The sequence below is a fragment of the Solanum stenotomum genome, chromosome 12, assembly GCF_019186545.1.
Source record: "Solanum stenotomum isolate F172 chromosome 12, ASM1918654v1, whole genome shotgun sequence".
NCBI lineage: Eukaryota > Viridiplantae > Streptophyta > Magnoliopsida > Solanales > Solanaceae > Solanum > Solanum stenotomum.
Window position 1 is genome coordinate 40,927,606 of NC_064293.1, and position 14,737 is coordinate 40,942,342.

General features: G+C 33.9%; 5 protein-coding genes across 5 annotated transcripts in view; 4 read left to right on the forward strand and 1 right to left on the reverse strand.

Moving 5' to 3' along the window:
* LOC125846792 (catalase isozyme 2) overlaps window positions 1-14,599 on the reverse strand; it is a 186,530-nt gene extending 171,931 nt beyond the window's left edge. The window contains exon 1 of the mRNA XM_049526399.1: window positions 14,589-14,599. The gene's annotated coding sequence lies outside the window, so the exon portion shown is untranslated. The remainder of the gene's footprint in view (window positions 1-14,588) is intronic.
* LOC125846797 (protein trichome birefringence-like 34) lies at window positions 2,202-4,486 on the forward strand. Its single transcript, XM_049526405.1, has 5 exons — window positions 2,202-2,708; window positions 2,790-2,961; window positions 3,070-3,263; window positions 3,380-3,538; window positions 4,038-4,486. Exons 1-5 carry the CDS (start codon window positions 2,353-2,355, stop codon window positions 4,387-4,389), a joined length of 1,233 nt encoding a protein of 410 aa, XP_049382362.1. The 5' UTR covers window positions 2,202-2,352; the 3' UTR covers window positions 4,390-4,486.
* LOC125846801 (basic endochitinase-like) lies at window positions 4,992-6,495 on the forward strand. The gene is made up of 3 exons (XM_049526409.1): window positions 4,992-5,263; window positions 5,614-5,767; window positions 5,993-6,495. The coding sequence occupies exons 1-3, from the start codon at window positions 4,999-5,001 to the stop codon at window positions 6,363-6,365; spliced, it is 792 nt and encodes a 263-aa protein (XP_049382366.1). The 5' UTR covers window positions 4,992-4,998; the 3' UTR covers window positions 6,366-6,495.
* Window positions 7,277-8,988, forward strand: LOC125846793 (pentatricopeptide repeat-containing protein At2g17670-like). The gene has a single exon (XM_049526400.1). The coding sequence runs from the start codon at window positions 7,373-7,375 to the stop codon at window positions 8,768-8,770; it is 1,398 nt and encodes a 465-aa protein (XP_049382357.1). The 5' UTR covers window positions 7,277-7,372; the 3' UTR covers window positions 8,771-8,988.
* LOC125847432 (pentatricopeptide repeat-containing protein At2g17670-like) lies at window positions 11,917-12,438 on the forward strand. The gene has a single exon (XM_049527050.1). It carries the CDS (start codon window positions 11,917-11,919, stop codon window positions 12,436-12,438), a length of 522 nt encoding a protein of 173 aa, XP_049383007.1.
* Window positions 14,600-14,737: the final 138 nt, after the last annotated feature.

Consider the following 14,737-nt stretch of genomic DNA (forward strand, 5'->3'; position numbering starts at 1 on the left):
TATGTCCAAACACAATTTTAAATCTCAAAACTTATTTGTCAAAAATTTTTAAAAATAATTTTTTCAAGCTTGAACAAATATATGTCAACGTTAGCAAACTGTGGAATTCCAAAGGAAAAATAAGATCTTTACCAAATTATATTTAGTAAGAAACATCTAAATATATTACACGCCGAAGAACTTTTTAATTAATAAATACTTGTTCTATTTTTTATATTTGTTTAGTATTTTTCTTCCTATTTTGGATTTAATTTGTTGTTTTGCTTAAATACTTAAACTCGTATTTGTATATTCTATTTTTTTTTTCTTGTTTAGGAGGCAAACTAAATATTATGGTATTACAGTAATACCAAAATATGTTTCACTAAGAAAAAATAATTCATTTATTTATTAAATCACGACATAAATTAAACAATAATATCATAAAAAAATATTTGTTTCCATGATTAAGTGTGTCCGAACTTTTTTAAATAAGTTTTCTTTAATTTCATTTATTCATGGGTCCATGTTTATATGGCATAAAAATAATAATTTATTTTTCTATGTCAATTTTTTTGAATGATAAATTTGATTGAGTGATTTTATTGATAGAAAGGTCCAAGTTTAGTGATTTTATTGATACAAAACAAAGTTTAATGACTTTAATAGATAAATTCTTAAAGTCGAGTGACTTTTTGAGATATTAACTCCAAAAAATGTAGCAAGAGTTTGGCTAAAAAATGGCAGCGTACTAGCAGTAGCTCCATCCATATGTGGCAGCACACTATCTCAAAGTAGTCACAAATTTAGTCTGAAGATATAGCCACAAAGAAATTGGCAATTGAAAGAGTGTTTGCAATGCAGAGGCTCCAAGTTGTAGACGTTGCTAGATAGCAAGAACTCAATCGTCCATTAAGTTTTCTTGTTTGAAAGACAAATTGGGTGGGTTAATGTTACATATTAGGTCGGGTTAAGTTATTGGGGCGGGGCGGGTTATATCCAAATTTAATTTATTTTAAATTGAATTGTTCATTTAATCTCAATCGTACATGTGTCATTTGTTAGTCATAAGGGTATATTTAGCTCGAAAGTATAACGGTAGAGGTATATTTAGCCCGAAAATATAACTAGGAATATATTTAAACTATTTCCTATAGTACAAGGGTATATTTGGCCTTTGCCGTATAAATGACTCGTTTGATTCATCTAGTTAGCTTGTAGTTCACATTGACTTATAAGAAACTTTGTCAAAATTTGTTTATAAGATGTTATATTTGATAGGTTATATAGTCCTAAACAATTAATTATAAGAAAATTTATTAATTATTATCAGGCACTTAAATGAATGGTTATCAATTCATCCAAAATTTGATAATTACCTAAGAAAATCATACAACTATTATTATTTCTCTAAATATTTCAAATGCATAAGTAAGACCTTCTGATAAATTCAAAGAGCCTTTCTAAATTAATTAGCAGCCGTACGTGACTAGTGAATAGTGTATTTAGGACTTTGCCAAACGTAGAGATCTGAAATGTGCATTTGTTCAAACTTCAAATCGAAAATCATTAAAAGGAAAAAAGAGGGAATGGAGAAGAAAATTACAAGTGGAGAATCATTCCGTTTAAGTAATCATCAATTGAGATCGATGAAAAAACCCTCATTAATAGGAACAAGAACGCTAATTGTTCTACTTAATACATCACTACACATTAGGTAATTGTAGGTGTGATGAGATAGTATCTAGGGTAATTAGTAGCTTGACTACATTTAGGACTCTAATTAACTAGATAACTTCTTTTAACAATTGATCCTAAATAACTTTAATATACAAAGACAGTTTTGCCCTTACCTGCTTCTTCTACAACTTGATTATTGCCGCGTCACTCGTCATTAACAATTTACACAAATATGTAAATTGGAGAGCTACTTTCGCTTTCAGTAAAGTTCAAAAGCATGTTGATTGATGTGAACTTTTAAATTTAAGTATTAAAATAATACTCCTAGTTTATCGTAATTTAATTAAAAAATTATCATTTTAAGATCTAAAAATAAAATAGTTTTGGAGAATCTTACTAACTTAATTGATTGATTACTTGAATTCATGAACAACTTAAATTACTAATACGGAATTTCTATAAGCTTATCGAACAGAAGAAAATAAATAAAAGTACGGTATTTGTTATTGCTGCAGATAGAAAAAGCACCTGGTTCCAAATAAGTCCCAAATTTGGGTCAATATAATCAGGCTTAAAGGCTGCTTCTTTGACGAACTCGCTATTTTCATCTCCGCCAATCATGACTAATTCCCACCATTTTTAAAGAGGAACGAACTGTAAATCCAAAGCAAAAGCCTGAAAAAGCAGAGAAAAATGAATGGAAGACCAGTACTTTTTGGCTCTAGTTTAAAGAACAAGGGAATGGGTATTCAGCTAAGTTTTCAGTTGCTGGTTGCGATTATCACTGCGGTTTTAGTTCTTACGGCTTTGTCGATGTCCAGAGGGATTAGTCAAGCTCCAAAGTTAGTCGAGAAGCAGACCCAGATAAGCTCGTTATCTAGCTGTAATTTCTATTCTGGTAAATGGGTATTTGATAATCAATCTCGCCCTCTTTATAACGGGACAAATTGTTCGTTCATGGATGATGGAATGGCTTGTCAGAAGTTTGGGAGAAAGAATCTTAACTATCTCTACTGGAAATGGCAACCCAATGATTGTGACCTTCCAAGGTAGAGTATTATTCAGTTTTTCTTCAATTTTATGCTACTTTCTGTTCTGGGTATTTGATTGTAGTTCTTGATTTTGCGAAGATTTAATGCTACGGCGATGTTGGAGAAGTTGAGGAACAAAAGGGTTGTTTATGTGGGAGATTCACTCAATAGGAATCAATGGGTTTCAATGGTCTGCATATTAGAATCAGAAATTCCTAGTCATCTCAAATATGTTAACTATAATGGCTCTTTGGTCACCTTTAAAGCTATTGTGAGTTTCGAAAATTGCTTCTCCAATACGCTACCTTGTTCTTCTCCTTGAACTTTGCTTGCAGTTCTAATTAGTAGTTTTTTTTTTTGTATTTTTACATTAATGAAGGAATACAATGCTACTATTGATTTCTACTGGGCACCATTATTAGTTGAATCAAATTGCGACGATCCATCATTTCATCGTGTGGAAGAGCGCATAGTGAGAATCGATTCAATAGAAAAGCATGCCAGAATTTGGAAAGATGCTGATGTGCTTGTTTTTAATTCATATCTATGGTGGAGATTGAATTTGAAGGTTCTGTGAGTACACTTTTTGCAACCTTTGTCCATTCATAAGAAAATTATGATTCTTCATTTCAAGATTTTAGGCACAAGATAGATGTTCGTTAATTATGATAGAGATTGTGTAATTTCAGGTGGGGATCTTTTGAAAGTGCAAATGCAAAGTATGAATATTTGGGGATGCTGCGTACATACGAGTTGGGGCTACAGACATGGGCAGATTGGTTGGATACTCATGTTAATCGCACCAAGACTCGAGTTTTCTTTGTTAGCTTATCACCTACTCACAACAGGTATATAATATATTTCTCAAATTTACTCTTACTATTCAAATTAGTGTAGTGTTAATTAAGCGTGATCAGGAGATAATGGTTTGTTTAAGCAAATGGTCGGTATAATTAAAGCTATTTTGAAAGTAGTATAATGGACTCATTGTTTTGACAAAATGAGTTCATTTATGAAGAACCTTTCCAACTTTAGTGCCTTCAACAACCCTTTCAAAAAGAATTTGTTAGTTGCATCTTTGAATGCATCCATTATTGATTCCTTTTGTAAACCGAAACCAAGCATGGGGATGGCAAGTCCATGAAAATAAGTATAAATAAGTTGTAGCTGATGTCAAGCTCCGTGTAGGAACAAGTCTTCGAATGATATGAGATCATGTCATGAATCATCTTTTATTCTTTGACTTTGGCTTTATACATTGTATATACATCTAGTTGGTTTCTGACTTTGAATTAGTTTATTGAGTCGTACGAGTACTAATTATATATTTGAAGCATAAAATGGCAGAGGAGAAGATTGGGGGAAGGCAAATGGTCAGAATTGCTACGATGAAACAGAGCCGATTTCTAATAGAGAGTATTGGGGATCAGACTCAGATCCAGAGATGATGAAATTGGTGGAAGTGGCCATCAACAAACTGAATGAGAAGAGTGGTTTCGAAGTTGAGCTGCTCAACATTACTCAACTTTCCGAATATAGAAAGGAAGGTCATTCATCAATATACAGAAAGCACTGGGATCCTCTGACCAAAGAACAATTGGCAAATCCAAGTAGTTATGCAGATTGTATACATTGGTGCCTTCCTGGAGTTCCTGATATTTGGAATCATTTTTTATATGCACACCTTCTTTACTTGTGATTCATACACAATGAGACTAATTGGTACAAAATAGTACAAAAAAAGCTTATATATACATGTTAATATCAAATCAAATAATGCAAGAATTGTTTTTGTAGTTGTATTCTCACTTTAAGTTGTGATTCTTGTAGCTAAATGAATTGTGTCATTCTTTTTATAACAACCTAAAAAGGAAAATAGACATTCTACAGGACAATTTTGTGTCCTACGTGGCCCTTATATATATTATGTCATGTAGGACGTGTGTGTCTACTTGTTCAATTCTATACAAGTTTAATTATCTACTTGTACACACCCAAAATTGGAGGGTATAGATATAAGTTAAAGACAAGTAAAGGGTCTATTTATGTGTTATATGCCTAATAGCAAGAAATCCTACCCAAGACTAACTTAAGTGGATTCCTCCCAACTTTGTCCATAATGCTTCATCCAATTGATTTTAATAAGCAAATGCTGCACTCATAGCTAAGTGAAAGTGTTGGAATAAGCAAACGCATAAATTTCTTCTTTCTACTCATTTTGAAAAGTCTATAAACTCCATCACTCTCTGTTCCCTATAAATAGCAACCTTACCATCACTCCTAAATAATCACACACAAGAACAAAATTATGTTTTGGGGAGTGGTTTTGTTTTGTGTGTTGTCTCTAAGAGGAGCATTGACACAAGATGTTGGTGGTCTTATTAGTAAAGACATATTTGAGAGAATGCTATTGCATCGCAACGATGCCAACTGTAATGGCAAAGGATTCTACACTTATGATGCTTTTATAACAGCTGCAAGGTCCTTTGGTGCTTTTGGAACTACTGGAAACACCAACACTCGTAAGAAGGAAATCGCTGCATTTTTGGCTCAAACTTCTCTTGAAACTACCGGTACTATTATCTTAAATAATTATCCCTTTTCTGATTGAACATCCATTTTGTTAGATGTCAATTTTTTAAAACTTGAGGCGTGTCAATTGACATACAAATTTACTAGCTCTTTACAAAATCGATAAAGAATAACTCATTAGTATAAAGTTTTAGAAGTCGTTTTTACTAATCAACGAGGAACACTTTCTTTTGAGATGTTATTTACAACTTTTTTAACAACGTGACATCCACAACTATGTATTATTGTATATACAAGCATGAGAAAATTAACGTTATTTCCAAGTGTGAAACCAATTATTACTAATTAAATTAATCTATATATAATTAGTATGAATTATGTTGATAATTAGGGGGGTGGCCAACAGCTCCGGATGGTCCATTTTCATGGGGATATTGCTTCAAGCAAGAACGAGGTACCCCTCCAGATTACTGTGTTGCAAATCAACAGTGGCCTTGTGCTCCTGGTAAAAAATACTTCGGTCGAGGTCCTATCCAAATATCCTAGTAAGTATAATTTTTTGTACCAATTTATCTATTTTATTTTTTAAGTCACGACAATGAATTTATCTAAACCTAGTACTTCCCACACAAATAGTAGGTCTAAACTCATGATAATTTTAAAATTATATAATAAGTTCAATAAATCTTTAAAGATTGAAACTATAGATCTAAGATCCTGAATCCGCCTCTGTAAATAATCAACTCAACTATCAATTCTGTGATATGCAGCAACTACAACTATGGACCAGCAGGAAAAGCCATAGGAGTTGATTTGTTAAGAAATCCAGATGCTGTTGCAAATGATCCAGTAGTTTCATTTAAGACAGCCTTGTGGTTCTGGATGACAGCCCAACGACCAAAGCCATCGGCCCATTATGTTATTACTGGTAGATGGAGACCAACAGGAGCTGATTTGTCTGCTGGTCGCGTCTCTGGCTATGGTTTAATCACCAACATCATTAATGGAGGAATAGAATGTGGAAAAGGTTCTAATCAAAATATGGAGAATAGAATTGGGTTTTACAAGAGATATTGCCAAATTCTTGGAGTCAATCCTGGCGTCAATTTGGATTGTGCTAAACAAACGCCTTTTGGGCAGTAAAATAAACTACTACTACAAGTTATATAGTCAAATAATGTTTCACTGCTTTGTGTTTAATGTATCTTATCTTGGTGATGATTGGTGAGAAATATGTCATCGAAAATATTATATGATAAAAGAAAGTTATATTTTCAGAGGAATTTAACATATTATTTACTATGCATTTCTTTTATAATAACAAATCAATCAATGCTTATTAGATAGAGTAAATTTCAATTTATCTTTTGAATTATTAGCGACTGATACATAGAACTTGAACTCTAATTAAAATTTAGACTACAGTAACAGAACTTATGAAAAGGAAAATAGACAATAAATGGACAACATCAAGATTAATTCCACAAAGAAAGGACGAACGAGAGTTTATTTTTATTTGAGAAAATAAGCATTTTCAAAAGACCGTTTTTATAAAGATGAACTTGTTGTGCCAAAAAAAACTAATAATGTGTATATTTCCAGGGGATCTTTATACAAATAGGTTGTTGAATTCATTGTTTACTTTTTCTAGTCGATGTATATAAATTATACATTATTATATATGAATTAACATATATTATACATTTGACGACTCTCTTTAATTTAAAGAATGAGCCGCTAATTAAGTTATTTCTTCAGTTTCCACTTGGTGCGTATATAGCCAGTTAGCCACTAACATGCTTCCCAATTCAAAATCATTTTTTGTTGACAAAAGTAGTTTCTCTCTCTACTACTACTACTAATCAATTCTAATTGATCCATGTGTGATCTGTTGTACTATATATTTTGGGCTTCGAGTTTCAATCCCCGTAAGGCCCAGTGGGCCGGGGGCTGTTAAAAAAGAAAATGGGCCTTTTGCAATCCAATGGGCCTATATGGGCCAAAATGACCCGTATCTGTACTCAGCATTTTTCTTCTTTGGCATGACAGAGATCGAAATGATAAACCCTTGCAGAACCCTAATTTAGTGTACACAGAAGGAGGAACTGTTAGAGTTTGAGTAACAAGAAGACGAAGAAGCAGCTGAGAAAATGGGGAAACTGCCACCTTCCTTAAGGTCAGCTAACTTTGCTGTAAACACTCTCATCAAAACTCCATCTCCATCTCCACCTCCAACCTCAAAACCCCATTATTATCCCAAAAAATCACAATCACCCAAGAAAAAACCCACATCAAATACTGAACCCCAACTTCCATCATCTATTTTAGCATTTGATTCAACATCTCTTTCAGATGCTAAAACCCTTTTCAATTCTCTAATTTCCAATTCAAGAAACCCCACTTCAGACAATAAATTTTATAATGCAGTTCTTCAATCATTTTCCTCCAATTCAACTCTCCAAGATTCAATCTTTTTCCTTAATCACATGATCAAGGTTCACCCTCCTTTCTCCCCTGACAGGTTTACATACCATGTTCTCCTCATCCAATCTTGTAAGTCTGTTGACCTTTCTTTATCCCCTGTTCATCAGGTTCTTAATCTTATGACTACCAATGGTTTCCCTCCTAATAAGGTCTCCACAGACATTGCTGTGAGGACCCTTTGCTCTTCGGGCCACGAAGAGCAAGCCATTGAGCTGGTGAAAGAGCTTTCATCCAAAGACTCTCCGCCTGATACGTATACTTATAATTTTATTGTTAGGCATTTATGCAAGAACAGGCCTTTGAGTACTATGAATAACTTTATTAAAGAAATGAGGGAGGGTTTTGATATAAAACCTGATCTTGTTACATATACAATTATGATTGACAATGTTTGTAATAGTAAAAATCTTAGGGAGGCGACTCGATTGTTGGAGGTTTTGAGTGAGGAAGGCTACAAGCCTGATTGCTATGTTTATAATACAATCATGAAGGGTTATTGTATGTTAAGTCAAGGGGGCGAAGTGTTAGGTGTATACAAGAAAATGCAGGAGGAAGGAGTAAAGCCTGACCTTGTGACATATAATACATTGATATATGGATTGTCTAAGTCGGGAAGGGTTAAAGATGCTAAGAAGTTTTTGAATGTTATGATGGAGGAAGGCCATGTTCCAGATGCAGTCACGTATACTTCGTTAATGAATGGGATGTGTAGAGAAGCAGATCCATTAGGGGCAGTGGCTTTGTTGGAGAAAATGGAAGCACGGGGCTGTGCTCCTAATTCGTGTACATATAATACATTGCTTCATGGGTTATGTAAGGGAAGATTGTTGGATAAGGGAATGAAACTGTATGATGTTATGAAGCAGAATAGTACGAAGCTTGAAACAGGATCTTATGGAACTTTTCTGAGAGCACTCTGTCGGAATGGCAGAGTAGCAGAAGCTTATGACGTTTTTGATTATGCAATAGAGAGCAAGAGTTTGACTGATGTTGCTGCGTACACAACATTGGAGAGTACTTTGAAGTGGCTTAAGAAGGCTAGAGAGCAGGGACTTGTCATTTGATCCCCATTACTGGTATTCTGATTCATCTGAAGTGTTTTAGTTATTCATGGGCATTGTTAATCTTGCTTAGAGATTTGTCACTTCTCCAAGTGCTCCTCTATGAGCTTAAGAAGTATAATCTTCTCATCATTTGATCCTTTTTATGTACTTTTTCATGTTATGAAATACACAGGAGTGTTTGAATTTATTATACATATGGCAGGAAGTATGTGTCTGAATTAATTGTAAATATTGTTGACACCCAATTTTGACCCTCCCCAATATAAATTGATCATCGAGCTTCCTAAATTCTAAACGATTTGAAATAATTGGCTTTATAAAATTCAAAAATAGTTTGCAAGTTATTTTAAATAGTTTTGTCACTTATTTTATAAATTTTAGATGATGTACATGTTTTACATAATTATGTATATAATTAGTATATTTTATGATTATCCGAAAGTTGTCAAAAAAAAAAAAAATAATAAAAAAAAATAATTATTATTATTATATTTTAAATATTAGGAATGGTTATAGTTTTGATTTAATAAATTTTATGAAATTCAAAATACTTTCAAGTTATTTTTTTAAAAATAATTTTATCACTTTTTAATAATAAGTATGTATATTTTTGCAATCACGCCATTTTATAAATATTTAAAAATTATCACAAAAGATTTTACATTTTAGTTAAATATTTTATCAATTTGCTTTAAGTTATAGCTATAATTTCGAGTTAATTAGTTTTGTAATTGAATTAATCAATTTATAATTAAGTTCATTATTTTTATTTTGTTGAGATTAAGAAACTCATTAATTAATTATATTAATTCGTCTTATTTGGCTTTTTAGTCGAATCACCAATTAAACTCAATTTGGCAAACTTGTCAATTTTCATAGGCCATAATTGCAATTCTTGTGACTATTTCCTAATTTGCAAAACCTATCCACATTTTGACCCTATTTTCAGCCAAGAAACGGGCCAAATTTCACTTCATCCTTTAAGCCCACTTAGCAGCCCACCAAAAGAAACCCATTCCAAACAACAACTCAACAATTCCAATTCAATATCCCTTTTCAGCAGTCCACCAAATAACCTGCGCCCAGCCCAATTTTCAACACCAAAACCGACCCCATCCCCCTTTCCCTTCCAAGTTCCAAAGCATACAGTAGTACATACACGATTCCAGACGACCCCTGTGTCCATTTTTCTTCTTCTTCACGTGAAAATCCCGGCAGATCCGGCGAGAAATTCGCGAAATCACCCATACCTTGCAACAGTCGTCCCATCCCCTCTTTCCCGTTTCAGAAATTTCCATCACCTTTATTGTGGTCTCGAAAATAGCATAAGGGATGGAAAACTTTGTTTGAATTCTCAATGGTTTTCCCCCTCCCCAAAAAAAAGAAACGACTCTTTCTCTTCTATATATTCCCTCTTTCAATCCTTATTATGGGGGGAAGAAAAAAAAAAAAGAAAAGAAAAGCTAAGTATTGAGAGGAAGAAATAGATCTAAAACAAAAAATCTTTGAAATTGTTCTTGATCGTTTTGTCTTGTTCATTCGAGTTTTTCGGAGTCGTGTTTCGGTGGAAGAATCGCTGCCTTCCTTTGCTCGTTGTCTCAATCGCTGCTCCAAGAAAGGTGACTTCGCCTCCTCTAACATTCTATTTTTTTTTTTATGGTGTGTTGTGTTCGATACTTGATATGGAGTTTGTTATTAAGAATGTTTGGTTCCCCTGGTTTTAGGCTTTTGCTTTAGTACTGATTTCCTGTGCATTTTTTTTTTAGCAGTAGGCATGATTCAGGCATCAACGAAGTCACTTTAGTATTATATGTTAGTTGTTATATTCATTAGCTTAAATTTTGTATCTATGAAGCAAGCTAATTTGCCACTCGGTGTTGCTCGTATGTTTTAGCACTGATTTTCCTTACTTTGTTCTCATTAGTAAACCTTTTATCTTGATAGTCTTGTTGTTCAAGCTCATAAAAATAATTAGGAGGTCATGGGATTTTACTTCAACAATTACTAAAGTAGTTTCATTATTGTTGTTATTTCTGCATATGTTTCCCAGTGAGCTTAGGAATATGTTTTGTTTCTCTTGATTGCTTTTCTTTTCTTCACTTGTCCAACTTAAGTGAACTTGTTTTCTTCTCTGTTTTGAACATGTCCAGTTGCAGCTTTATGTTATTCATAATTTGCTATCTTTTCTCTTTATTTTACACTATTTAAGTCCTTATACTGCTACTAATTCGAATTTAAGATAGATTATGTAGCCATCCTTTTGTATACGTGTCCGTCTTTTAATATATTTACTTGCAATCTGAGCTTGTTGTTGCCTACAATATTATTAAAAAGAGTACTAATTAAAATTACTATGTCCATTTGCTCCATTATCTTGTGAAATCTCATCTTCTCCATACTAATTCTTATCATATGTTGTGCATGAACGAACCTCCTCGCATGAGTCCATTGGGACTCCGTCTCCTATCGCATATCTCCTAAGTTGGGCCAAGCCCAAAATCCTCTCGAGTCTGTCTCGTTATGAAAGCTGAAGTGCAGGGCTGGAGACTAATGTATAGCTGCCCGGAAGTCCAAAAAACAGGCTGTATACACGTTGTTTACAGAGGAATATGCGAAATATACAATGCTATACAGGTCAAAACGTGGGAACACAGGGCTGGAGTGAAATAGAGGTGTTTGGAAGCAAAAAATACAGGAAACGGGGCTGATATGCAAGCTGTATACACTGATATACAGCTTGTGTATACAAAAACGGGTTTTGTTTAAACCCCAAAAAAGTAGCGAATTTGGCCCAAGAAAGGCCCAAATTCAATTTTCTCCTTACGCTTTAATTATTTAATTGCGATTACTTATTATTTGTTGTTTAACTCTAACTTTAGAAAATTTTAATTTAGTTGAATTCCCCAAAAGATGAACCATATTCCTTATGTTAGTTTATTTTAATGTAATTAATTTTATCAACTCTTATACTTATTCAAATACTTTTAGTCAAAACTTTCCACTTATCTTTAATTAGATTAAAATGATTTCTTGGTTTATCTACTAAGTCGGCTCGAATTGTTATTTCTAAAAAGTGATGTAAATAAATTTTAATTAATCTAATTTTGTTAAAATCCTAATTGACCGAGTTGTTTCAATTAAGNAAAATGCAGGAGGAAGGAGTAAAGCCTGACCTTGTGACATATAATACATTGATATATGGATTGTCTAAGTCGGGAAGGGTTAAAGATGCTAAGAAGTTTTTGAATGTTATGATGGAGGAAGGCCATGTTCCAGATGCAGTCACGTATACTTCGTTAATGAATGGGATGTGTAGAGAAGCAGATCCATTAGGGGCAGTGGCTTTGTTGGAGAAAATGGAAGCACGGGGCTGTGCTCCTAATTCGTGTACATATAATACATTGCTTCATGGGTTATGTAAGGGAAGATTGTTGGATAAGGGAATGAAACTGTATGATGTTATGAAGCAGAATAGTACGAAGCTTGAAACAGGATCTTATGGAACTTTTCTCAGAGCACTCTGTCGGAATGGCAGAGTAGCAGAAGCTTATGACGTTTTTGATTATGCAATAGAGAGCAAGAGTTTGACTGATGTTGCTGCGTACACAACATTGGAGAGTACTTTGAAGTGGCTTAAGAAGGCTAGAGAGCAGGGACTTGTCATTTGATCCCCATTGCTGGTATTCTGATTCATCTGAAGTGTTTTAGTTATTCATGGGCATTGTTAATCTTGCTTAGAGATTTGTCACTTCTCCAAGTGCTCCTCTATGAACTTAAGAAGTATAATCTTCTCATCATTTGATCCTTTTTATGTACTTTTTCATGTCATGAAATACACAGGAGTGTTTGAATTTATTATACATTTGGCAGGAAGTATGTGTCTGAATTAATTGTAAATATAACAGGAGTTCTCAAGCTAGAAGAGTATGGAACATTAACTATTTTCCAATCATTTAGAAAATTAACACTAAATTTCTCGTTGTATACAATACACCCTGCTGAGCTGGAACCTTTATTTGCATAAGATTGGATATGTATAAAGTCATCTTAGTGTCTTGAATTGTTTAGCACTTTACCCATTTTACATATGATATGATGGTGGTGTTTGGGCCTGCTTCCCCGCAACTCGACTATTTCATTCATTGGGTACCTGCTAAATCCCACTAGCATATGTACCGGTAATGAGATTTGAACTGGTCTCAATATTCTCCCCCACTTCCTACACTACTAAAGTCACACCCTTGGGTGCTTTTTTAATGTTTTATCCTTGCTGCCATGAAAGATGAAAAAGTCAAACTTCAATATGATAGGAGGAAAACAGGTTTATTTTCCATTTATTATTTAAAATGTAGTTGTGTAATCAAGACTATTATGTTCCTACGGATCTGTCTATGTTATTACTCATGGTAGTTTGGGTCCTAAAATTTCTCAACTCTGAAGAAAGTACTTTTGACCTTTCTGTTCTCTCTTTTACTTGAAGTATCAGTGGAACAAGTGTAGAACACTCAATTGAACGAATGACTTGGGAGCGTTTAAAAACATTTACTAACTATACCTTGTCTAGTTGTGCGCTTATTTGGAATCTTTGAACTGAACATAGGTATAGCACCTAAAGATGTCTAATGAGGTCAATAACTGGCCTTTCAGGGAGCTGATTCATTACGCTAAGAGTTGGAATGGCAGGAAGTGATCCCAAGAGGTCGACTTCCATTTTAAGGCACAAGTCCGACTTGAAACTTTATTGAACTTTCTCCTAAATTTAAAAACCATCCTGTTATTGTGTATGTGTTATCAGAGATTGGAAGCACTTCACCATTAACTGAAGAAGGTTCCGTATATGCATGCAGCTGATGGCTAACTGGGCTGGTTAGAACGGTGCGGACCACAAGAAACAGGGTACATCATCCTGTATTGCTCCATTTCATGAACTTCGGCTTATGATTCTGTCACATGTTGATGTCCCTTGTTTTCATGGGATCTGCAAACAAGAAATCTTCTTGATTGTCTCTTGGTTTGTTTGCAGAGCAATGATTTTTTTAATTCAAAATGGCAATATGCATATACATGGTCATGGATAAGGTTCTATGCTCTGTATTTTCTGACACTGAAAATAACATGTTCTCTTTATTATCCTTAGGTTTCAGTGTACCAATTGGGTGTCTTGGTTCATCATCTTTATTTCTTATGATAATAAGGCAAATTTATGACAAAAATATAATATAGTTCATTTGTTCTGAACCACACTAACTCTAAGTAACCCTTGTTTGTTGTATGTCTAATGAGGTAAAAAGAGCTTTGAAAACTGAAGTTGTGATTGAATTAATGGCAAATGGTTCGTTCACTCAAGAAGCATGGAGTATATTATATTTTCCTCTGTTCCATTAGTCACCCAACAAATCGCCGCCCTCCTCCTTACCAAATCTTTATTTGTTCCTATGTAAATATAATCTTTAAACACAACCTCAGCACAGTTTCCAAGATACCATAATTTTCTATAACCTAAACTTATCCTTTGTCTACCCATTCCAAACAAATATACTAATTTTGACCAACATGGGTTTTGGTATCCCTCTATCCTTAATCAGATGTTTTAGGTTCGAGCCTTGAGTAATGAGTATGAAGGAAATCATGTTGGGAGTTTGCAATGCGTGATCCGGATTTAGTCGGAGATTCCAATGTGGGCACCGAACACCAAGTGGGAAACCAAATATATATATATACAAAAATGTTATCCAGCTATATGATTCTTGTTCACCAAAAACCCTATACCTAGCTAGCTCTTGATCAATGCAACCGGTAACTAGGGCTGTTTAAGTGTTAACCAATAGAAATTTTCCAGATGCATGTAATGTCCAGAAACATGTACAATTCCCCATGTATGTTTTAAAAAAAACTTTAATTCAACTATACGATTAAAATCTAAAAAAAGGGAATCTTGCAGAAAATTGTTGGAGAAAAACAAGGCAT

Excerpts from the sequence above, each read along its gene's own strand:
- LOC125846801 (XM_049526409.1), top strand. The coding sequence starts at position 4,999 with ATGTTTTGGGGAGTGGTTTTGTTTTGTGTGTTGTCTCTAAGAGGAGCA. Across the intron at positions 5,264-5,613 it reads AACTTCTCTTGAAACTACCG|GGGGGTGGCCAACAGCTCCG; the intron begins GTACTATTATCT and ends GTTGATAATTAG. Across the intron at positions 5,768-5,992 it reads GGTCCTATCCAAATATCCTA|CAACTACAACTATGGACCAG; the intron begins GTAAGTATAATT and ends TGTGATATGCAG.
- LOC125847432 (XM_049527050.1), top strand. The coding sequence starts at position 11,917 with ATGCAGGAGGAAGGAGTAAAGCCTGACCTTGTGACATATAATACATTG.
- LOC125846793 (XM_049526400.1), top strand. The coding sequence starts at position 7,373 with ATGGGGAAACTGCCACCTTCCTTAAGGTCAGCTAACTTTGCTGTAAAC.
- LOC125846797 (XM_049526405.1), top strand. The coding sequence starts at position 2,353 with ATGAATGGAAGACCAGTACTTTTTGGCTCTAGTTTAAAGAACAAGGGA. Across the intron at positions 2,709-2,789 it reads AATGATTGTGACCTTCCAAG|ATTTAATGCTACGGCGATGT; the intron begins GTAGAGTATTAT and ends GATTTTGCGAAG. Across the intron at positions 3,539-4,037 it reads TTATCACCTACTCACAACAG|AGGAGAAGATTGGGGGAAGG; the intron begins GTATATAATATA and ends ATAAAATGGCAG.